Here is a 26,395-nt window from a genome sequence, read left to right as displayed (position 1 = left end):
ACCGCGTACAAATTACTATCCCATTGGTACCGTACACCAGACACGATACATCACATATCCCCACAAGTACCCCGGCTTTGCTGGAGATGCGACAAAGAGCTAGGTACACCCCTGCACATATGGTGGGAATGCGAACATATACAGCCTTACTGGCAAACCATACATAAAATACTAACCAGATTCTCCGACAGCCCACCGCCATTTGAACCAGCAGCCATGCTACTACACCACACAAACACCCCTATCGCTAAGTACAAAAAATCACTCACAATCCGCATCCTCAATGTAGCAAAGCAAACTGTCCCCCAATACTGGAAGAAAGCGGAGACGCCACCTCTGCAAAGGTGGTTCGACCAAATGGAAGAACTGAGGGCCATTGAGGAGCTCACTATGCCGACGGCAGGACCGCAGCCACAGACGTACCTAGACATATGGACACACTGGATACTGACGACAACTCAACCGGACTTCCTGACACTCCTGCGTGGACATGCGACTTAGGACACCTGACAACCTGACAACCCGACGGTTTCCATACTCCCTACCCCCTTCCCGCCCTACCCTGCCCTACCTCCCCTCCCTGCTTACCCTACAAGAGGCACCCGAGGAGGCGGGAGTACCCGAGAGGGGGGACATGGGTTTGTCCACATGGACGGGAGCTGGCACGAACAGACACGTTGGCCCATCTGGACACCTTCAAGAAGGCAGACGAGACAGCCAGGGGGCCGGGGAAAGATAAAGGGGAAGGTCCACACGCAGGACACGATAACGAGTTACCTACCCTGATCAGACAAAGCTAAGGGAGACACCCAAACTAGACGGGGAGGGACAGGCCAGAGAGCACACAGACCAAAACCCCAGGGGGGACTCGTGCCGAAGGGGTAGTGGGCCCGTGCCTTGAGGGAATCAGGGGGGCTTAGAACCTGACAGAGGCACTGGGGGGGGGGCACTATTTATATGGCCTATGGCTTCCCCGCCAGGGGGGACGGCAACACGTAAAGCGGAGGGCAAAGGCTTGGACAGAAGCTGACCATGTCCCCAGGGCAGGGCCACACGGGAGAGGGAAACCTAGGCCTGGGAGCCCCGACAAGATATGCCATATAAAGACCAAAGAATGGCCTGTGTGCCGCCAATGTATGCTCCTATAGTGTCTGTTCACCCCCCTCCCCTGTCCTCTCCCCACCCCTCCCCCCTTTCCCATGGGTAGACAGGGACCTGCGAGTCCCAACGACAACTATCTGAGCACGACAATACCTATAGATAAGTAATTTTATACAATAGGCTGGTGACCTGCGAGTCACGAATGTTGGTTCTTCAGTTTTCCTTTTTCCTTCATTGTTTTCTGCGAGACCTGAGAGTCCGCATTGCGGTTACCATACTAACGTATGATGTGCAATGGATAACGAAAATTTTCAATAAAGAAAATATTTACAATAATAATAATAATAACAAGTCCTAAAGCCTCAACTCAATGGTTAGAACAAGATCCAAGCCAACAACACCTATGCCCTACCGGTCATCAGGTACCCAGCTGGAATAACCTGGCCAAGGGAAGAACTGGTCAACAAGGATGTCAAGACCAGAAAACTACTCACTATGACTGGAGGATTCCACCCGAAATCAAGCACACAGACTATACATAAGCCGGAAGGAAGGAGGTCGGGGCCTGATGAGTATCAAGGCCACAGTCCTGGATGAAACACAGAACATCCACAAGTACATCACAAAGATGGCTCCCAAAGATGAACTACTAAGGGAATGCCTGAGACTTTTACAGATCGATGATGCAGACAAAGAGGAGGTTCCTTGGCAAGACAAACCTCTCCATGGGGTGTACCACCGGCAGATAGTGGATGTGGCTCACATGACAAAATCCTACCAGTGTTTTTAAAAAGGCAGGACTGAAAGACAGCACTGAGGCACTAATCCTAGCAGCACAGGAACAGGCACTCAGCACCAGATCAATACCCAAGGTGCACCATAAACTTTCGACAAACCAGTCTTTATCTTGATAAAGACCGGTTGGTCGAAACATTGATCCTTTGTTTGTTTGGAATACACTATTTAAAAAAATCCGGTGAGTGCTCTCATTCATTCATCTTTACATATTCAGCGCTGAGCAGCACTGTGGTATTTAGTACATATTTCTTATTTTTTAGGCAGTGCCAGATTTTATTTTAATAAATATATACACACACACACACACGTTTTATAACTGCCTCCGTACTTTTGTCCCTGGCCCCTCATGTGTCCCCCTAAATGTGAATCCTGGACGCCACTGCATGTAGAATACTTACATTTACCCTGGAATAAGCCAGATGTATTGCTGTTGAGACTGGGTGATATGGCAGACAGCTTTTCCTCCTGAAAGAAGCGTAAAAAAAAAATTATTATTAGTATTACGATTTAGAAATAATTCTGTAAAAATAATACGAATAATCATCTAAAGCAACTGCATAAAAATGGTATACTGGAATATATATATATATATATATATATATATATATATATATATATTCCATCATAAACAAAACAAATGTTCCCTCTGGGAACCAAAATTGTTTGGAGTGACAGTTTTGAATAGAGCTGAAACATGATATAATTAAATTAAAGTCCCAATAGGAATACTTGTGCAAAGTAAAGTGTAGTGAAAAGTAAAATTAAATACTATATTAGACTATACCTACTGTGATAAAGTGAAGGCAGAGAGGCCTTTTAACCCCAGGGGAAGTAGACACAACTGGGAGAAATAAGGTCCAGGCCAGAGTTTTTTGGAACTGTCTCCAACCCACTGCTCAGCTGCAGATAATCAGCTGTAGCAGTGGGAATAAACCACTCCCTGCTAGGCATTGAGGGTCTGTGGGTGTGCCAGTCATCCATCAGTCTGCTTATTGAGGACTCTTATTTTTGGCAGACCTGTTAATCAAATAAGTAGCACTGTACCTTTAAGACTTACCTGCTTGGTGCTATAATGGAGGACCTGCTGAAGGCTCTGGTACAGGCAACCATTGTACAACAAGAGGCAACTACTATACAACAAAACACCAACCATTTGAGGGATGCTCAGCAGGAGCATAGAGCTGTCCTTACTGAGGTTTTGTAGATTGCCCCCTGCAGGGTGCGTGGGGACAAGGGACCCCGTAACCAAGCTACTGACATCCTGCATAAGATGACAGAGGCAGTAGAAGAAGTCTTTAGCAAGCTGAAAAGCATGGAGGCAGCGAAGCGTGCTGTTGAGAAACACGCAGAAGAGAGAGAACAGGAATTAAAAGGCAAGAAGGATGAAATTGAGCCTGAAAGTAGTGATAAAATGGAAGAGGGTAAAAAGCCAGCTGGTTCCTCCAAGGAACAAAAAGGAAAAAAGTTCGTAAAGAGTCCGGCAAAGCTAAAGGAAAAAGCAGAATTGTCAAGAGGCAGTGATGGCGACACTGATGACATGCGCCAAAGTAAGAAAAGTCAGAAGAATCAGAAAGGAGAAAGAAAGACTGTGACTGAGGCCAGCAGTGTCAAGTCGGTTTGTGCTGTAACGAATGAGACAAGTAAAAATTTGCAGTGTAAAGGTGATCAGACTAAAGCATGCATAAACATCCTAAAGAAAACTGCAAAGATGAGAAAAAAATGTATGCAAGGCAGAGAGTTGGTGGTAAGCAAAAACCACCCAGGAGGTGTAAGTAAAGCTAGTGAATACAGCCAGGGAAAGAAAAACGTTAACAAATCAAAGGCATGAAAAGCAGACTGACTTGGGGAGTCAGGGAAGACAACAGCAAAGGAGCTGAGCAAAATAGAGAGGAGCAAAGCACCCCAGTTGAGTATAGCAATGCGGTGAACTGTTTAGTAGCCGAGGCTACCCAAGAATGTCGACCAGCTGTTGAACAGTTTGGCAGAATAAAGCAAGGCAGAGAAGTAGTGGCAAAACAAAGTCAGAATAAGAAAGGCAAAGTAGCCGCCTCTGATCTAAGCCAAGAGAGAGCGACAGTTACAGAACCAAACTGTGGTAATAAGATTGGCACGTCCGCACCTAAGCCCAACCAAGTCGAAAGTGACAAAGTAGACGACATTGGCATAGCAGAATTAAGTATTTCAGAGACACCTGTTATTTCTACAAAGACTTTGAATGATTGTTCGGGAGCCGTAGAACTGGATCTGCTGGCAAAGACTACATCTACAATGCCTGGGCGCACTGACTACCTGGAATCGCTGCCAGATTTTGGGAAAACCGTAATGGAATTAAAGGCGGGACTCGGACTGCCTGACCGGCTGTTTAATACCGGTGCTGTCATTACCCAACGAGAGTCCATGACTGCGTCTCTGAACAACCCTGAGCAGGGAGACCGACAGTCCAGAGGAAAGTATTGCTGGCATTGAGAGGTGGCCACTCAAGGCCGAACAAGCAGAGAATAACCCTGGGGAGGAAACCAGGCAAAGGAAAGTTGAGCTAAGCCGGGAGTCTGGGCCTCCGGCAGAAGAACAGCGCTCCATACCAGGCTAGGCCGAGCATGATGGGATGGAGCTGGGATCAAAGGCTGCATTCATGCAGGAGGAGGGTGTTCTAGACAGCCTCCCTAGCCAACCCCCTGAGGATATAGAGATGAGACCTGTAGCATTAATCGTAGAGAGCAAGGAAGGTTCCCAGGGATTCACAGAACAGATGGAGGATGTTGTGAAGCCCTTCACGGAGGGACCTGTTCCAGTGGAGGATGAGCTGGTGACAGAACCAGGTCTTGAAGAGGTTGAGCACCTGGAAAATTCAGCTCATGAAGGAAGTGGACGTATAGCTGATATAAAAAGGCTAGTTACACGCCAAGCCTTTGTAAAGTTTGCATTTGAAAGTTACTCAGACATTGAGAGATTAGCAAACCAGAAGCTGCTGTGGATGTGGAAGCAGATGATGATTGAGAGGAACTTGGCTGCTAAGGAGCCATCTGCAATAGGCCACGTCCTGTAACTGAGGAGCAAGTCTAAGCTGGTACATTTTTCTTTTATTTCTCCCCCTCTAACTTTTAATACAAAGTATTTCTTTCCTTGTTATATTACTATGTTGGCACCAGGCACCATGTTCAAGGAACCAGCCTTCACCGATTCTTTATTGGCTTATACACAATACTAGCCCTCATTTCAAATCACCTCCTACTTGATCTATCTCCCCTTGCCCTTGTACACTCATCAGTATATTACCCTTTTGGTTTTATTTTAGCCGCCAATTTTTATTAGGGCCGGCGCGTCCTGTAGGGAACTTAGGCAGTCCCCTAGGTCTCACCGGCCCGGGGGGCGCAAGTTTTGAATGACCCTGCAGGAGGGAAGCGCACAGTGCTCCCTCCTATCTGTCACTCAGTGTAGCGTGGCCAGGCGGCGCGGACCATGGTACAGGAGCGTCTGTTTTTTGTAGCAGGCCGGTCTGAAAGGAAGTGCTCTCTCAGTGAGCACTTCCTGTCAGTCCGGCCGGGTTCAGGAAGCAGAAGCTACTGTACCGTGGTCCGTGCTACAAAGAGGTAGGAAGTACAACAGGGAAGGGATGGGAGATGGCACCAAGTGACACGGGGGGGGGGGGGGGGGGGGAGAAGACGGGAGACCACTAAGGGACAGATGGGAGGTGGGGGAGAGACCACTAAGAGAAAGATGTGGGGGGAGGAGAGTTCTCTAAGAGAAAGATGTGGGGAGAAGAGAGACCACTAAGGGAAAGATGGGGGGAGAAGAGAGACCACTAAGGGAAAGATGGGGGGGGGGGGGGGAGAGACCACTAAGGGAAAGATGGGGAGGGGGAGACCACTAAGGGAAAGATGGAGGGGGGGGGGGTGGCAAAATGTGTTGGTGTTTTCTGTTTAAAAAACCCCAGCAATTTAATAATTAAAACAATTTATTCACAAATAACAATAAATACACTTTTTTCTGTGTAACTGCCTTCTGGATTTCATTTCCTTGGTGGTGAATATACCACCAAGGCCTTAAGGATTTTGCAAACCATAGTTGCTCTGCTTAATGTAAGTAAGATTCCATTAATTTCTATGTATCTACTCCACTAAACCCCTACACATTTATTAACCTTTAATAGGGAGCACATGGGTTGAGCATCGGCACCCCCAGTTATTTAATGTGCATAGGGATTTGGCATAGTGCGCAAGTAACTTTTTTTTTTTTTTTTTTGGTGTGCACTATATAGTTCTGGTTTTCTTTTTTCTCCATATCCACAAGGAGAGGACCTGTACCACCATCATATGCCAGAGTGGGGATCATATCACTCCACGCTGTATTCTATGAGTCACTCTATTGGTTCCATAAACAGATTAGCTTTATCTGAAACAAGAGGTACACCAAAACATCTTCAGCTTGATGGATTGGTTTCGTTGTATAGATTATGCCCCTGTAGTCTAACTGCTCAAGTATCTGACTAGGAGTTACATCTCTTGGTTTATGCAGTCTCCCTCACATTCCCTGTAAAAAGAGATCTAATGTTTTGATTTTTGCACAGTTTGTTTAATTTTGAATTTCTTATCTTCTGCTAAGTTTATAGCCCAATAGAGACTCATGTGTGTGACTAAGGTTTAATCAGAGGAGGAGTTAAAAACCCATCTGTGCCAGCAAGGGTTACTCAATCCAAAAACTAAAAAAAAACAAAAAAAAAACTACTTGGTAAAATTGGTAGTCTTACTTGTGGCTTGTTATTATGGCCTGCTTGTGTATAAGGTCTTTCCTCCTCTTGATGTGCAGTTTGCGGTCGTATTTTAGAATTTTCTTCATCCATTTCAAGATCTGTATGCTCAAATATGTTGTCAAATGTTTCATCATAGACAGATATTGCTTGAAGAATCTCATCATCAGTGGTGAACAATATAGTATCTCCAAACTGTTCTATGCCTAAATATTATAATATACTTCATGAAAATATTAATTAAGACACACAGAATACATTAAATGTATTGTACAATAAAACAAACTATGAAAATAAAATATTGCATGTAATAAGAAATAAAAAAAAAATCTCTTCAACTTAAGTGTAAGACAATGGAGTTTTTTTTCCTATGGACTTACAATTATATCTGCCATAAATTATTTGTAGGGATCAATTAAAAATGGTCTAAAATGTGTGAAAATTGGTTTTCTTTGTCTTTAAGAGGAACTGTCAGAAGAGTGTGTCCTATTTTTATTTTTTTTTAATTTTGTAAAAAGAGCAAATTTCACTTTTTTTGGTTACACCCCTCTTCTCATTGAGCTGCATTAGAATGTCTGTAATTGGACAGCCACAGAAAGTCTGGGCTGGGAAAGAAGGGGAAAGTTTGCAAAAGTAGCAGACAAGAGAACTGCAGATTTTGCAAGCTATTTTTTAGACATACCCCCAATGAAAAAAATAAATACATTATAATTAAAAGCTTGCATGTTTTAATTTTGGGCATGTCTATTAAACATTGATTTTTCTGTATTTTGTATTTGGGCAGTGGAGTGTCCCTTTAATCCCTTACTCCAGTTAACAATACCGAAGCATTTCTTGGTAACCCACTTACCTACATATACTTTTGTCTTACAGATACAACCATAGAATGTGTTAAAGTATTATAACATATTATATATAATGAAATCAGGAATTCTTTGCTTAAACTCCTACTTAAACAATAATGTGTGCATGAGCCCCTGAGAGGGGTTGACTGGCATGGATGCCTTTAGACTGACACTCCCCTTTGGCAGGACCCACCAAGTGTGCAATTGATATGTCACCTTGAGCCCTGCTGCCTTTTTGTCCCATTTTCATACACCCAACTGTTTTGAGATATGCAGTAAATAATAGTGTTTAATAATGAGGTAAAGGAATTATGAACAGTTTTTTAGTAGACAGCTGCAATAAAACAGGATCTGGAAGGGCCAGATTTGCTGCAGGTAGACGGCCTGGGTTGTCAGGCAGTCACCCCGATTGATGCAAAAATATAATCATCAGCAAAATAAAATGAAAGGGGACCACCAATAGCGTAATCTGTAAAACACCATATATTTACTAGGAAATATATTGCACTCTCTATGAGAGAGAGGAGGGCAGTAACAGCTGATAGGACTTGTGTGGAGCAAATATAAGAAACGTAAGTGTGTATATATGAGCCAGTGAGTGAATGTTGAAGAGTGTGTGTGTGTGTGATATATATATATGAGCCAGTGAGAGTGTGTGTTCAATATATATAAATCCAGAGGTTCCTTTCACTTCAGGCTAACTTGTAACATGCTTTGAATGCCGGGTGCCGGGCAGGGCCAGACTGGGAATGAAAAGCAGCTCTGGAAAAAAATTCCATACCAGCCCCGTAATGCATCGCGCCAGCATAGTGCACAGATATGGAAGCGGGAAAAAAACTGGAAACTATCACTCAAACATGAAAGAAAGCACTTATAAGGCTTCAAAATAAAGCAGAGCAATTTATTGTAAGCAGACGCAGACGTGCATTTGCATATAATCAATATTTCAGTCCAACTACCTTGATATATTAAGAAATGTTTGGTAATGGGACTGAAATGGTGAATGTATGCTATTGCACAGCAGTAAAAAATTTGTTATCTTGCTCATTTTGAAGTAATGAGTGTGGCTCTTCACTTTAACCGACAACTGGATGATCTACCATAGGAAAGCATTGGGAGGCTATTGCGTATGTGTGGCAAAACGCTGTGCTTCACCGCACCAATCAGCATCTCCTCATAGAGATACATTGCATCATTGCATCTCTACGGGGAGTGTTCAGGACCTCCATGCAGAGAGCGTAGATGCTCAACATAGGTGCTGCACACTGTGCAGCATTGGACTAGAATGCTTCTCTAGTGGTCGTCTGAGTGATGTGCCTAGGCAGTAATGTAAACATTGCCTTTTCTGTGAAAAGGTAGCATTTACAGTGTTCAGCCTACAGGGACAATACACTAAACTGTAGTAGTTCTGGTGACTATAGTGTCCCTTTAATATCACGTATTTCTCTCACCAGCCGACTTTGAGTTACAGGGAGAGCTGGAGACACAAGTGAAGTTTGTCTTTCTCCCCCAATCCCCTTTCATGTGTCTCTCAGTCCCAGCCCCTTTGTCTCTTTCCCAGGCCCCAGCACCTCTATTTGTATCTTTCCCCACAGCTCCTCTGTGTGTCTCATTCTCTCTTTCCCCACTCCCTCTGTGTGTCTCTTGTTTGTCTTCCTCAGCTCCTCTGTGTGTCTCCTGTTCCCCTTTCCCAATCCGTCTGTCTCTTTCCCACACACCTCCGTGTGTCTTTTTAACTCCCCAGCCCCTCCATGTGTCTAAGTAGCTCCCACGTGTCCCATTAGCCCCCCAGCCCTTCATGTGTCCTATTAACCATCTCTCCCAGTCCTCCATGTGTCCCTATAGCTCTCCCAGCCATCCATGTGTCCCTATGCCCCCTCCCAACCTTCCATGTGTCTAGGGTGACCAGATTTTGAAAATATAAAAATGGGACACCCATTAGCGATACAAAAATCACAAAAAAAAAAAAAAAACAGAAATACATGTCTTTAACCTCTTCTTGGCCAGAAGTGGCTGCTACAGCTCACCCCCTTCCTGGTACTCAAATGAGTGTATTTTCATTTACATTTTGTAGGAGCATGATCATCAGAGCACACACATACCCTAGACCAGGGCCATCGTAACAGCATAATAGCCCACTGGGCAAACCAATGCACTGCGGCTCTGACTACGCAACCACTCAAAGGAATAAAAATATAAATTATCAATAAAATGAGGCTTATATTTATTGGTACTTCCAATAAATACAATACTTACACATACAGACAGACTGCTGAATATACACACACACACTGCTGAATACAGAAAAACTGCAAAAAACACACACAGGCTGCTGAATACACACATATAGAGACTGCTGAATATATACACAGGCTGCTGAATACACACACAGACTGGTGATCACACGCGCACAGACTGGTGAACGCACACAGACTGGTGAACGCACACAGACTGGTGAATATGTAGGGGTTCAATATGTGTAGGGGTTCTGTGTGTGGGGTGTGCGGTGTGTTGTGTAGCGGTTTAGTGTGTGTGTGCTGTGTGTGTGTGGAGAGAGTGCCGTTTGTGCGTGGAGAGAGTGCCGTTTGTGCGTGGAGAGAGTGCCGTTTGTGCGTGGAGAGAGTGCCGTTTGGGGTGTTGTGTGCGTGAAGGGGTGCTGTTTATGTGTGGAGGGGTGCTGTGTGCGTGGAGGGGTTCTGTGTGCGTCGAGGGGTGCTGTGTGCGTCGAGGGGTGCTGTGTGCGTCGAGGGGTGCTGTGTGCGTCGAGGGGTGCTGTGTGCATGAAGAGGCTCTGTGTGCGTGGAGGGGTAATGTTTATGTGTGGAAGGGTTCTGTGTGTGTGAAGGGGTTCTGTGTGTGTGGAGGGGTGTAGTGTGTGTATGGGTGGGGTTATAGCATTGATATATTTATATTAAAAAAAAAAAAACACTTTATATTACTCCCCTCCCTTTGGTCAGGGCCCAGGGGAGAGGGGGAACGGCTACTCTTCAATCCCCGGAAATTTCCCGGTATCCCTGTGGGCCAGTCCGGCCCTGGTGCCGGGCCAGGGTCATCAAAATACAAAAATCAAAGTGATGGTCCGCACTCACGGTCTTCTTAAAACTTAACTTTTATTGTTTACATAAAAGTACAGGTGTAATGTCAAATAGCGTCAACGTTTCAGTCTCAGTTCGGGACTTTCCTCAGTACAGCATAAAAGTACAGGTGTAATGCCAAATAGCGTCAACATAAGTCCTGAACTGGGACTGAAACGTTGATTCTATTTGGCATCACACCTGTACTTTTATGTAAATAATAAGTGTGTGTGTGTGTGTGTATATATATATATATATATATATATATATATATATATATATATATATATATATATATATATATATATATATATATATATATATATATATATATATACATATACATATATACACACACACACACACACTCTTATTATTTACATAAAAGTACAGGTGTAATGCCAAATAGCGTCAACATAAGTCCTGAACTGGGACTGAAACGTTGATTCTATTTGGCATCACACCTGTACTTTTATGTAAATAATAAGTGTGTGTGTGTGTGTATATATATATATATATATATATATATATATATATATATACATATATACACACACACACACACACTCTTATTATTTACATAAAAGTACAGGTGTGATGCCAAATAGAGTCAACGTTTGAAACATAATTTAATGAAACATAATTTAATATACATAAAAGATTAAAAAGTGGGAGAAAATAAGAATTTTAAAGAAAATGTTTAGTTCTACGTGACATTCTAACTGTGAATGTCATAATACGGTTTGTTTTAACTGCAATAAAATACATATATTTGTATTCAGCAATGTCTCACGCGTAAAACAGTACCCCCTATGTACAGGTTATATGGTGTTGTGGGAAGTTATATGTTCTAGTATAGCACGTTACATTTTTCAGTTTTTTCACATTGAAATTCGCCAGATTGGTTATGTTGCCTTTGATACCATATAGTAGCCCAGGAATGAGAATTACCCCCATGATGGCATAACATTTGCAAAAGTAGACAACCCAAGGTATTGCAAATGGGGTATATCCAGTCTGTTTTAGTAGCCACTTGGTCACAAACACTGGCCAAAGTTAGTGTTTATATTTTTTTGTGTGTGAAAGATGCAAAAAACTAATTTAATCGCCAATTTTGGCCAGTGTTTGTGACTAAGTGGCTACTAAAAAGACTGGACATACCCCATTTGCGATACCTTGGGTTGTCTACTTTCTTACTGTCTATATATATATATATATATATATATATATATATATATATATATATATTTTTTTTTTTAAATACAGAAAGAAATTACACACACACATATATATATTTTTTTACCTATTTACATATTTAGTTATTTAGTATATATATATATAAAAATAAAATGATAATTATATATATATATATATAAATATTTAATCAATATCATTCTACGTGTATTTTGATAATATATATATATATATATATATATATATATATATATATATATAAAATCGTATATAAATTAATATTAAAATACACTTAGACAGTGTATATATATATATATATTGTGGCAAGGTCAGAGAGGCTTTCTATGTTAGTAATAGATTGGAGCGATCTCTATTCCCAGCATGATGGGGTTAATTGGGGGGAGTCACCCCTTGAATGTTATCAACCAGGTGAATGTAATTAACCAGCCCTAGGGTTTTAAAAGGTTAGCCTCTGAAGACATCAGGGAGTCTAACAGTTGGGAGAGAGGAGGTAGTTAAGCCTGAGACTCTGAGAAAAAGGTACTGTGTGAAACCTGCTAAAAGTGCTGTATTTCATTTTGTTTAAAACTGGGAACTAGATTAGCTGGCCAGTTGGATAGTTAGTAATACTGTTGTTTAGTAAGTCTCCAAGTTGGAGTAAGATTTCTTTTCTTTTTGTTTTATTTTGTGGGAGAGCACAACCTTGTATAAATTGTGGAAAGTGACAATAAACTGCAGTACTATTTTATCCTGACTGTTGCACTTGAAGTTTATTGTGAAGAGCCTGGCCATCCTGCCACAAGTGGTGACAGAAGTGGGGTTAGCTGTTTGAACCCTGTATTAAAATGGAGGATGTGTTAAAGGCCTTGCTGCATGCTACCACAGTGCAACAAGAAGCTAACCGGCTGATAACTGCTCAAATGGGGGCTGTGTTGCAGGCACAGCAAGAGGACAGGACTGTCCTGAAGGAGATTGTGCAGCAACTCTCAAAAACTACCAGAGAGGATCAAAGCAGCGGTTCAAAGCCAATACGTGCAAATCAGTATCTGCAAAAGATGACGCCGCAAGATGATGTGGAAGCATATCTCATTGCTTTTGAGCGAACTGCTATCAGAGAGCAATGGCCTCATGCTCAATGGGCTGGCATAGTTGCACCTTTTCTGCTTGGTGAAAAAGCTTACTTTGACCTAGAGGAAGAGGCGGCTGCAAGCTATGAGGTTATTAAAGCAGAGATTCTTGCAAGGACTGGCGTGACTCCAGTGATCCGGGCCCAAAGGTTCTACAATTGAAAATTCCAGGAACAGAAGGCACCCAGGTCACAAATGTTTGACTTGATTCATCTGGCAAGGAGATGGTTAAAACCAGAGAGTTCGACACCTGCACAAATAATTGAGACATTAGTTTTGGATCGGTTCTTGCGAGGATTACCCCATGGTCTGCGACAGTGGGCAGGACAGGGTAGCCCTAGCACTTATGATTCAATGGTGGCGCTGGTTGAAAGATATACAGCAGTGAGAGAGTTAAAATCTACAGCACCACCTGCAGTACAACATAACCAAGGACTGATTCCAGGCTCAAAGACCTTGAACTATGGCACAATTCAAAAGCCTTTGATACAGACCAGGAGAACCCCAGTTACCTGCTTTGAGTGTGGGGAGCTAGGACTCATAAAGGCTGTGTGTCCACATTTGCAAGAACCTATGGATTGTGGGTATAATTCTGTAAATGAGGACTTTTGTGGACTGATCTGTTTGGTGGGGAAACATACTGAAACATGCATATATGATAAAACTTGTTAAATGGGAAGGCAACCATGGCTCTTGTGGATTCAGGTAGTGACATTACCCTAGTGACAAGCAGTTTGATTCAGCCTTCTCAATTGATCCCAGAAAAGAAGGTTAAGGTACTTTGTGTGCATGGCTGTACTGTATCATACCCTACTACCTCTATAAAAATAGGCTGTCTTGGCCAAACATACCCAGTATTGGCGGCAGCAGCTGTGCCTAAATTGCCACATGCTCTTATTCTCGGGCGCAATTTCCCAGGCTTTGAAAGCCTTATTCAGACCAAGTGTGAATCCATAAGTGAGAGCCCTCTATGTATTTTTACATTTACACACCCTGACTTGTTTTATGATCAATGTAAAAGGCGCAAGTCAAGGCGTGAACGAAGGGAAGATAAGCATAGGGGAACTATGAATTTACAAATGGCTTTGATTAATGAAGCTAAGAGTAATGAAGGTGTGGTCTTACCTAGTCCAAGTACTAATTCCACGCCTTCAACTGAAATATTGATTGAACCCCATGTCCAAACCCTACAACAGGTTGATATCGAGGACTTGGGCATTGGTTCAGGTCAATTTGGAAGGGACCAAGTTAATGACTTAACACTGCAAAATGCCCGTAACCAAGTTATAGAAATTAATGGTACTATGGTTGATGGGAAATCCAGAGAGATGTATCCCCGTTTCATTCTGCGAAATGACTTGCTTTATAGAGTTATCAAAGATGAGGGGCTATAGATTGAACAGCTTTTGGTACCCAGATCTTTCAGAAGGAAGGTGTTAGATCTGGCTCATTCTCACTTATTTGGGGGCACCTGGGGGTTGAAAAATCTCAGGAAAGGATTCTAAGGAGATTTTTCTGGCCTGGGGTATATGAAGAGGTCAAGAGGTACTGTTCCTCATGCCCAGACTGCCAACTAGCAGCCCCAAAACCTAACTTAAGAGCACCCCTAATCCTATTGCCTATAATTGAAACCCCTTTTGAGCGAATTGCTATGGATTTGGTGGGACCATTGGAAAAGTCAGCTAAGGGTAATCTGTACATTCTGGTTGTATTGGATTATGCCACACACTATTCCGCTTCGCAATACTGTTTCCAAAACCATAGCAAAGGAATTGCTCCAGGTATTTTCTCGGGTAGGGTTACCAAAAGAGATTTTAACTGAGCGAGGTACCCCTTTTATGTCCCGACTAATGAAAGAGCTATGCCAATTATTGCAAATAAAAGCCTTGAGGACATCAGTGTACCATCCTCAAACCAATGGCTTAGTAGAAAGATTCAATAGAACCCTAAAACACATGTTGCGCAAGGTTGTAGGTCGAGATGGGAAAAATTGGGACACTCTCTTACCATACTTGCTGTTTGCTATTCGGGAGGTTCCCCAATCTTCTGTAGGGTTTTCCCCTTTTGAGCTCCTTTATGGTAGACACCCAAGGGGTCTATTAGATATAGCAAAGGAAGAATGGGAAGAACAAACAGTACCTGGAAAGAATGTGATTCACTATGTTGATCAACTCAAAGAGCGCATTACACAAATTTCTCCAATAGTCAGGCAATACCTGGAAGAAGCTCAAAGGAGCCAACAGGTTATCTACAACCGTCAGGCAGTAGTAAGGTCCTTCCAACCTGGGGACCGAGTGATGGTACTTGTCCCCACAGCTGAGAGCAAACTCCTGTCTCATTGGCAAGGCCCGTACGAGGTTATTGAACAAGTAGGGCCAGTAAACTATAAAATTAGACAGCCTAATCGTAGGAAAGTTGAACAAGTTTACCATATAAACTTATTAAAGCCCTGGAAGGATAGGGAAAGCTGTATGATTGCTGTAGACAAATCCCCAATTGTTGACGTTAGTATATGCACTGATCTCACCCCTGAACAGCAGATGGAAGCCAAAGAAATGATATCCAGAAATAAAGATGTATTTTCTAGCATTCCTGGCAGAACTAGCGAAATCTGCCATGACATTATCACAGAACCAGGAATTACAGTAAAATTAAAGCCCTATAGAATTCCTGAGGCCACAAGGGGGCGATACAAACGGAAGTAGCAAAAATGCTTGAACTAGGAGTTATTGAGGAGTCACATAGCCAGTGGTCTAGCCCCATAGTTTTAGTACCTAAACCAGATGGGTCAGTGCGTTTTTGTAATGATTTTAGAAAACTTAATGAACACTCTAAATGTGATGCCTATCCTATGCCCCGAGTGGACGAGCTTATTGAGAAACTGGCACAGGCCAGGTTTCTAAGTGTTCTAGACCTAACAAAAGGATATTGGCAGATCCCGCTGACAAAATCAGCTAAAGAGAAGACTGCGTTTGTGACCCCTGAGGGTCTATACCAGTATACAGTCTTACCATTCGGGCTTCATGGAGCCCCAGCAACCTTTCAGAGGTTAATGAACAAACTGCTAAGACCTCACTCCAGGTATGCTTCAGCATACTTAGATGATGTAGTCATCTATAGCCAAGACTGGGTCTCCCATTTGGAAAAGGTAGAAGCAGTATTAAACAGCATAAGGAAAGCTGGTCTTACTGCTAATCCCTCCAAATGTTCCATTGGTTGTATGGAAGCCAAATATCTTGGCTATACTGTAGGGACAGGACTGGTAAAGCCGCAAATGACTAAAGTTGAGGCAATTGAAAATTGGCCACTCCCTCTAAGAAAGAAACAGGTTAAAGCTTTCTTAGGATTAGTTGGCTATTATAGACGCTTCATTCCCCACTTTGCAACCCGAGCTGCCCCTCTCACTGATTTGATTAAAGCAAAGGCACCAGATACAGTAAAATGGAATGAGAATGCAGAAACGTCTTTTACAGATTTGCGTACAGCTCTATGCATGCAACCCGTTTTGGTAGCCCCAGATTTTAAGAAGCATTTCTTTTTGCAAACCGATGCTTCCGATGTAGGCCTGGGGGCGGTATTATCTCACATGATTGGTGATGAAGAACACCCAGTGCTATTTCTAAGTCGCAAGTTACTGCCAAAACTATGCAACAGTAGAAAAAGAGTGTCTAGCCATTAAATGGGCAACAGAAACATTGAAATATTATCTGTTGGGCAGATCTTTCACCCTTATCATGGACCATGCTCCACTACGGTGGATGCAGAACAATAAAGACAAGAATGCTAAGGTCACCCGTTGGTTCATCTCTCTGCAACCATTTAAATTCTTTGTAAAGCACAGGGCTGGTCTACTGCATGCTAACGCGGATGCATTATCTAGAGTGCATGACTTTTCGGCTAAGGACGCTTCACACACCAGTGTTAAGGTGGGGGGGAGGATATGTGGCAAGGTCAGAGAGGCTTTCTATGTTAGTAATAGATTGGAGCGATCTCTAGGAGAAAGTAGGTAGACAAAACCAAACAGACTGCACCTGTAAATGTCATGTATTGTCAACACTAAACTAAGATGTTGAAGTTATGGTGCTTAGATTATCCTTTTTAAATTATGCTATTTGTCAAATAAAGCAATGCTTTTCCCACAAATCACAAATCTGCAGTGATGTTACTACCGCAAAGGATTCTGGGTGGGCATATGTAAATTAAATTAGTTTCACAAAGAATCACATTTTTGCATCATTCCATATTAAACATGGATTCCTTTGAGTCTGTGTTTGCTGAATACAACAGCTTTGAAACCGAAACCAAAGTAAAAGATGCAAAGCCAGTGAACCACTCATGGACAGCTGTTTCATTGTTAATGCAAATCATCAGCACAAGGTTGGTTACTGGTTTGCTTATTGTGATTCTTTGTTAAACTAATTTGCATATACACACCATGAATCCTTTGCAGTATTAACATCACTGCAGATTTGTGATTTCTGTTGGGAAAAGCTTGACTGGTGTGCAGATTTTTGTTTAGAAATGTATTTTATATATATATATATATATATAGTTAACAGACACACCAGCTTGTGAGTGTGTTCCATTCCTATATATTGATCTTTACACATAGACAGACACACACACACACACACACTACAGAGAGGAGTAAGAAAATCAGAAGGAGAGAGATATACAAACGGCGGGGGGTAAGAGACCACAACATTTGGGATAAATACTAAAAATCAAGAAAAGAATGACAAACAGGGGATACAATATTAAAAAAAAAAGTCTGCTTTCCTTCACTATTTCCAGGCAACAAAAGGAAGCTGCTATGACAATGGGTGTGGGCGACGATGCAGCAGTGAGGCTGGAGTCCGTCAACAGCAGGGAGCAGCAAGCGGACCTTCATCAATGGTGAGAGGAGTGTGCTTGTTTACATTTTTTTTTTTTTTTTGATGGATACTACTGTAAGGGGCTGGACAGGCTTTTTTCAGAAGGGGGAGACAGGGGTTTTGTACAAGGGGTGACCGGGTTCTGTAGAACATGGATACAGGGGTTTTGTGGGACAGGGGGTTTGTAGAAGATGGGGGCAGAGGTTTTGTAGTAGAGGTAGGTGACAGGGGTTTTGCAGAGGGAGGTGACAGGAGACTTGTAGGGTGCGTGCAGTAGTCGCAATAAGGATTTTAATGTATGTAAGAGAAGTTGTTTGTTTTTTTAGTAGGTAGATCTTGTTGAGCTGGTCATTTGAAAAGTAGATCATGACACTAAAAAGTGTAGGCACCCCTGTTGTAGATTTTTTACATTTATCTATACAGAAGCTATGGCGGAATCTTCTTATTCTCTACAGTGTACCCCAAGGGTAAATTTCTATTTTATATTAATATCCACTGTTAACCCCTTAAGGACGGAGGACGGTTCAGGACCGTCATCGGCATATATATATATAACTGTATTTTGATATTAATATATTTATTTTTATCAAAATACACTTAGAATGAAATTGTGTATATATAAATAAATAAAAAGAATGCGAACTATTTATATGTCCATATACAAAATTACATAAATAATTATATAAATATACACGTAGACTTCAAATATATAAATATGCATATATATTTAAATTCTACATGCGTATTTATGTAATATTTTTACATAATTAAGTTATTTTATTGATTGCAATTTAAGGGACCTGCCTGCCAACCCAGGCCGAAAGACCAGAGAATTTAATTTGCGATCACTGTATTTTACCCTGTAACGTTCTACGACACCCTAAAACCTGTACATGGGGGGTACTGTTTTACTCGGGAGACTTCGCTGAACACAAATATTAGTGATTCAAAACAGTAAAACATATCACAGCGATGATATTGTCAGTGAAAGTGACTTTTTTTGCATTTTTCACACACAAACAGCACTTTTACTGATGATATAATTGTTGTGATACATTTTCCAGTTTTGAAACACTAATATTTGTGTTCAGCAAAGTCTCCTGAGTAGAACAGGACCCCCCATGTACAGGTTTTATAGCGTTTTTGAAAGTTACAGGGTCAAATATATGGGTCAAATATTTTTACATTGAAAATGGCCAGGTTGGTTACGTTGCCTTTGAGAGCGTATGGTAGCCCAGGAATGATAATTACCCCCATGATGGCATACCATTTGCAAAAGAAGACAACCCAAGGTATTGCAAATGGGGTATGTCCAGTCTTTTTTAGTAACCACTTAGTCACAAACACTGGCCAAAATTAGCGTTCAATTTAGTTTTTTACTTTTTTCACACACAAACAAATATGAACGCTAACTTTGGCCAGTGTTTGCGACTAAGTGGCTACTAAAAAAGTCTGGACATACCCCATATTGAATACCCTGGGTTGTCTACTTTTAAAAAAATATGTACATGTGGGGTGTTATTTAGCAATTTATGACAGATAATAGTGTTACAATGTCACTATTGATACATTTTAAAAATGTATGTTTTGAAACCGCAATATCCTACTTGTACTTATAGCCCTATTACATGCAAAAAAATAGCAAAAAGCATGTAAACACTGGGTATTTTTGAACTCAGGACAACATATTGAATCTATTTAGCAGTTTTTTTCATTCGCTTTTGTAGATGAGTAAAAGATTTTTCACATAAAATTTAAATGTGTATTTTTTTCAATTTTTCATCATATTTTTTCATTTTTTTTAAATTAAATTACATGAGATTATATAAATAATGGTATGTAAAGAAAGCCCCTTTTGTCCTGGAAAAAAAACAATATATAATTTGTATGGGAACCGTAAATGAGAGAGCGGAAAATTACAGCTAAACACAAACACCACAAGTGTCAAAAAGATGCCTGGTCGCAAATGTACAACATCGCCAAAAAAGTCCGGTCCTTAAGGGGTTAATGTCCACCTTTTGGGATATAATGTGTCTTTATATCCAATCCCCCCCGATTGGAATTGCCAGGCAAGGAAAGTATGGCAAGTATATATAGATTTGTTTTTTTTTCAGCTTCAGAAGCAATTAGAAGGATTTCAGGGAAACTAATAATTATTTTTTTTAATATGTATTTGATGTTGTTTTATTTTAGTTGTAAATGTACAATAATATATTTGTGTGAATTTTGTCACAGAAAATACTCTGTACAGTAGTGTAGGTTTTAAACTTAAAAATAAAAGTAACAAGCCATTTTACATGAAAAGTTAAAGCATAGTACAGCTTTATTACTGTAAGTTTGTTAAAGAAGCTAATGGAGCAATGTTAACTAGGTTTAAAGTAGAAGAATTGCCATAATCAGCTTGGTTTTTCCTCCTTCACTACAACAAGGGCACTGGGGGTCCTCTCAAATCATATTAAGGAAGGCGCACAATGGTTGAAGAGGTGTCTGCCTTATTAGATCTATGTACCGTGGTTGAATCCACAGCAGGGAGCCGGGTCTGGGGTAACTTAAGATATGGTGTCCAAGGTTAGCAGTGGCTGTCACCATGAGGGTTTTAATTTTGTAGTGCCAGGCCTAGGGCAGGCAGGGTATGTAGGCACTTTTTAAATCATATCTACCCGATGGTTGAATAAGTGCCGGCTTTAATAGTTCTACATATAGCTTAACTGAACGGGAGGGTGGTGAAGGGAGAAGACACAAAGGTAGGAGTCAGGCACCTTATGTGAAAGCAGTGCCTGCCGCTTTTGTTAGAGGCCAAGAATGGAGCGGGGGAGCAATGAGACAATGTTGCATTTACAAGCAGTTTATATAAAGCTATGCTGCCACACACTACCATTGAGATAATGGAGAAGTGAAATTGAAGTGTGCCATACTAATTTGAATGGCAAAGATAGGCTGGGAGCAGTTTAGCACAGTACTCAGTTATCCAAACTGATTTTTAACGATAATGTTGAAGGGGAATGTACGCATTATCTTTGCAGCACCTGGGGGGCCAGGCTTTGGGTGCTAGGAGAAAGTAGGTACACAAAACCAACAGACTGCACCTGTAAATGTCATGTATTGTCAACACTACACTAAGATGTTGAAGTTATGGTGCTTAGATTATCCTTTTTAAATTATGCTATTTGTCAAATAATGCAATGTTTAAATTCAAGAATATATTATCAGTTTTACATACTTATAAAGAACCTACCTCCAGATAGTGTTCCTGAAGCTTTAGCAATTTCACCTTTAAAGATTTTATAATCATCTAAAGTGATTTCAATGTCTTTTATGCCACGGTATGAATGAATTCTTGACTTATTGTAATTCCAAATCCTAATCATTGCAACTTTACATGGTTGTAAAAAATCCATAAAAATAAAGTGAAGTTTTCCCGGAGTAAATGGTGTCAGCCAAAGATGCATGTCATCCTGAGTCCTATTTACGCCATCAATTAAATTTGTTACAACTCTTGGATCTTTACCATATGCTGGTAATATATTAATATCTGGGGGATCGGCTGTGATATTCGCTATCTGAACAGGATTACCATTAGAAGAATAGATTTCAATTCCATTAAGACCAACATAATGCCTATCTCCCCACGTAGTTGCAACTTGAATGCACAGATGTTGTCCATATGGCAAGATTGGTATTTCAAAATCACTTCTGTCATCTCTTTCCGTTTCCACTGTGTTTGAATCTTCTACCTTGGATATATCCTGTGCACAATTTTTTACGGCAGTATCACATAGCTTTCCAATCTTTTGTTGCAGTAAAAACTCATCAAAAATATCACCTTCAAAATTCAAGTTAGAAATTCTACCACGGTGAAATTGATTAAATTTTAGCAAAGAAGTCCAGGATTCCATCAAGTTATTGTCTTGATCAGTATGCCATCTTTGTCTTTGTGTTTTAGGATTTCCTTGATTACCTATAAACAACAATAAAATAAAAATACCTATGTTAGAAATCTAATTTGTGTTTGCTACAAAATAAATGTATAACATACACATAGCATGTAAATGAAAAATATAAATGTAGAATAAGTTGGCTGCTAAAAAGTAGAAACCTGACTGCAAAAGAGCTCTTTTGCCTCGTTTCCACTGAGCGGATCGGTTCGGGTTGGTACAGTTTGGAAGGTTTAGAATGGTCCAGTCTATTCTGGTTGAGCGTTTCCACTGCACGTCAGACCTTCAGGGGCCATGCAGGGTTTAGAAAAAATGCTCTTCCTGTCCACCAATCAATGGATTGTATAGTAGCTCCACCCTAACCGAACCGTACCATTTCCTATGGCCCTACATCTGAAGCAGGACCCTGAATGGTGCGGTATGGTTCGGTTGTATGGGCCACTTTCATAATGGAAATACTCAAAATAGCGAACCGAACCGCTCCGCTCAGTTGATACTAGCTGGCTTCGAGGCTTGATTAAATGAATTGTATTTAATAACTGTAATACTTTGTCCTATATTATACAATTCTTTTTGTAGCAGTGATTACCACAGATACCACTGAAGAATCATTTTTATTATCCCCTTAAGGACACATGACGGAAATATTCCGTCATGGTTTCCTTTTATTCCAGAAGTTGTGTCCTTAAGGGGTTGAATATAGAGAAAAATATTTAAACATGTCTGTCTTTTCCTAATGATAATGTACTAAACACATTAATTTCTGATTGCAATGATTTCAATACTATACACTTTTTTTAAATTATGTAAAATTAAACATTTGGGGGGTTGGTATTGCACTTTTTTGTTATTAATTTTCTGGTTTAGCTTAACTTCCCTTTTGTTAACATTTTCAGATTTTTTTTATTTTTTATGTGATGTTTTTTATCTGACTTAAATACCTAATTTGCATTTATTGCCAAATGGTATATGTTGTGAAAAGCACTTTTAGAATATATGTTAAATGATCCTCTGTGCTTTTCTTCAGAGTTTCTGCTAGTCAATAAGTTGTACATTTGTCTTTAAAGAGACACTATAGTCACCAGAAACACTACAGCTAAATGTAGTTATTCTGGTGTTTATCACCTCTCCCTGCAGGCTTTTCTCTCAAAATGCTGTATTTACATTATAAAAATCAGTATTTACATTGCTGCCACCTCTAGTTGCAGTCACCCAGACAATGGAGAAAAGGTGAGTAAAATCACCCTTTTTACTGAGAAAGTATGCAGCTAATGAACCCCATATGAATTTTATTTTTTATAAATGATTACAAATGATACCATACTAATGGAGACATGAAGGTATCATTTAAAAGGTTCATGAACATGTTTTTCCTAGCTGAACAACTAGTCCCATTATTTCAGTTAATGTCTGGGTAGGTAACCTCTCCAATTATTAACCCCTTAAGGACAGAGCTTCAAAAGCTTGTCTTACCCTTAAGGACACAAGCCATTTTTGAATTATTTGCCGTTTCTGTTCAAACGCAATTTGCATCTCTGTCATTTATTGCAACAACACATATTATATACCGTTTTTCAGAGGGCAAACAGGGCTTTAATTTTTTGTCACATATACATAGATAAATTCTCATTAATTCTAAAACAAATGCCACAAAATGGGAACAAAATGTTTCCCCCCCCACAGTTTTGGCAATAATAGCGTGTGTATTATATGTCCAGCTTAGAAAAAGTAATTCAAAATAAATTCATTTATGTGTCTTGATTTATAAAATACATAATATGTATAGGATTTCAGCTTATTTTGAAAGTTACAGGTCACAAAATACAAGGACTAAAATTAAATTTTAATATGAAAACTATTTTAGAAGTTGGTATGTTTGTCTTGTAGGTTTAGTAGCCACCACAGAAAACAAAATTGCCACACAAAATTATATATTTATATAAAGTAGACATCAAAGGCTATTTACCTACGGTTAGTTTGACAATTTTTATGCAACCATTTTATCGCCAATCTCTGCTAAATATTGGAGTAAAATTGTGTTTTTTCTCTATTTTGGCATATACACATATAACAAAGGTTTTTGTAATGTGTATTTCATGAAGCTGGAGTGTGCTATTCTAGTACAGAACCCCATATTGTGTTCGGCTACATCTGCTGAGTATAACGATACCCCTATTGTATGCCTTTGGCACTTTTATGTAAAGCTACAATGCCATATAAGAGACAAGACTATTTCAGTTTCTATAGTTAGAATTTTCATAGATGGATTTGACGGGCCTAGGTCTCATTTTAGGGTATTATAGCAGTGTGACTGTTAAAATAACCCCACAAAGGGCTTTAATTTGATAAAGCAGAAAGCCCAGGGTATCTAATATGGTGTATATTGTGCCTTAACTTGTCACCATTTTTTCACCAATTTATGTCAATGTTTGTGGTGAGGGGGGAAAAATAATTGCATTTTTACATATATGTTGCATTTTTGCTCAGTATTTCTTACACTTGATATGTACCACTGTCATAAAAAGCCCCAAATGATGCTGTTACATCTTCTGAGTAAAACAATATGCCCAATGTATGACCTAGTGTGATAATTGTGATAAAATTCCAATTAAGCATGATTGATTGATCACTAATGAGCAAATTAATCTATTATAGCTAGTTAAGATGGCACTTGGCTTAAACTGTGTCACACTAAGAAATTCAATTAAGATGACATTGCATAAAATATTCCATAGCATGTCTGGCCAATATCCAAAAAGGCCCACGTGCTGAAAAGAGGGATCTGGTGCCAACAATGTGTAGAAAGATAAGAGTAGGGGCATAGATAGAATAAGATACCGCATGGGCCTTGGGTGGTCATGACTGGCCTGATCAACCATACTAATTACTTAATGCGCATGACAAGATACATGCTGGGCTGCACTGATAAGAAATCTTGGAAAAGTTACAAACTTGGTAAAAGGTATAAAAGACGGAGAAACTTGGCACTCACTTGGAGAACTACCCACCTGTAATGCGGACGCGTGTTGCTGGTCTCTGCTGTTCCCAGAGAGGGTCCCTCCAAGCCTGACTGTCAGAGTTCCCCCAGTCGTGCAGTGAGGACACAACCAAGCCCCTCTAATGGTGATGTTTACTTAAGCTGATATATCTAGATACTAAGCTGTTTTGAAGTGAATGCATGCAACTACTTAATGAGAGTTAAGCTTACTCTGTATTGGGTCCCCTTGTGGACAATAAAGTGTGATGTGTATTCTTATCTGCAACTTGGTCTCTGTGTGGTTTCTTTTTCCTATAGCCCAAGATACTCATTCCGAACTGGGTTGTGTGCCCGCCAATATCGTTATAAACCTTATTAGGTAATTGATTGTTACTTTTTGGATATTGGTGCTTCATAATTTAATGATTAGGCACAACACCTAGACACTATTTTGTGAAGTTACAGAGCTGTAAAAGAGACGTGACATGTTCAGGTTTTTAAGTTAAATTTTCATGGAGGGTTTTGATGCGTCCGTGCCCCACTTTGGAGCACTTGAGCAGGCTACATATTACAACTACACCATAAACGCATACCATTTATTAAAGAAGACACCCCAGGGTGTTTCAAAAGGCATATTTGGAACCTTAGCATAGGATAATTTTTCCGCTAGCTTGTACCAAATGTAGTCGTAACAAGCATTTTGTTCTGCCTTTTTGACACACAAAGTGAGTTTGCACAGTATATTTTGCAAACCTTATGTGTGCTACGACTGTATAATACTTCATATGTTGCTCAGCTATGTCGGCTGAGTACAGCAATACCCCCGTATGTACCTTTGCCAGGTATATGTGGACATTGAAGGGGCACATTTGAGACACAGCCATTCCATTTTTTTTTTTTTTTAAACTTTGAATTTTTATGCTGTGTCCATGTCCCATTTTAGAGTATTTTACCAGGCTACATAATCTAATTACCTCATAAAGGCATACCATTTCTTAAAGAAGACATCCCATGGTAATTCAAGCCCAAAAATTAAAGTGTAAGTACACTAAAAACTGAAACAGGGGTGTTAGTTAATAAAGACCAGGAAAAGGCAGGAATTTTAAATAACTATTTCTCCTCCGTATATATAAAGGAAGAACCCATGGCAATAGATGTGCAAATGATTGCTACTAAAAACTTGCAGAATAATTGTAATTGGTTAACTCAAGACAAGGTGCTGCAGCAACTAAAGGAAGTTAATATAAACAAAGCTCCAGGGCCTGACGGTATCCATCCACGTTTACTTAAGGAACTAAGTGTAGAAATAAGTGAACCTCTGTTTTACATCTTTCAAGATTATTTTCCTTCAGGAAGTGTTCCGGAGTATTGGAGGAAGGCAGATGTGGTTCCTATATTCAAAAAGGGTTCAAAATCCTTGCCTGGAAATTATAGACCTGTGAGCTTAACTTCTGTGGCTTGTAAAATATTTGAAAGGTTATTAAGGGATTATATTCAAGAATTCCTTGAGAAGAACATGGTTATCAGCAAAAATCAGCATGGTTTTATGAAGCACAGGTCATGTCAAACTAACTTGATTGCGTTCTACAAAGAAGTAAGCAGAAGTATAGATCAGGGTGTTGCAGTGGATGTGATCTATTTGGATTTTGCCAAGGCATTTGATACAGTTCCACACAATAGATTAGTGTTCAAACTCAAGGAAATCGGTCTAGATGAAAATGCT

At 40.3% G+C, this 26,395-nt stretch overlaps 1 protein-coding gene across 1 annotated transcript in view; it reads right to left on the bottom strand.

The window, feature by feature from the left end:
- Positions 1 to 26,395, bottom strand: part of KATNIP (katanin interacting protein) — a 357,151-nt gene that overhangs the window by 156,580 nt on the left and 174,176 nt on the right. Inside the window, exons 17-19 of the mRNA XM_063430236.1 lie at positions 20,996 to 21,718; positions 6,647 to 6,852; positions 2,298 to 2,364 (exon numbers count right to left, since the gene is read on the bottom strand). Coding sequence (XP_063286306.1) covers positions 2,298 to 2,364; positions 6,647 to 6,852; positions 20,996 to 21,718 — 996 coding nt within the window. The remainder of the gene's footprint in view (positions 1 to 2,297; positions 2,365 to 6,646; positions 6,853 to 20,995; positions 21,719 to 26,395) is intronic.

Source organism: Pelobates fuscus, chromosome 8, assembly GCF_036172605.1.
Source record: "Pelobates fuscus isolate aPelFus1 chromosome 8, aPelFus1.pri, whole genome shotgun sequence".
Classification (NCBI taxonomy): Eukaryota; Metazoa; Chordata; class Amphibia; order Anura; family Pelobatidae; genus Pelobates; species Pelobates fuscus.
The sequence above is the reverse complement of the archived record's forward strand: the minus strand, read 5'-3'. Positions and strand labels throughout refer to the sequence as shown.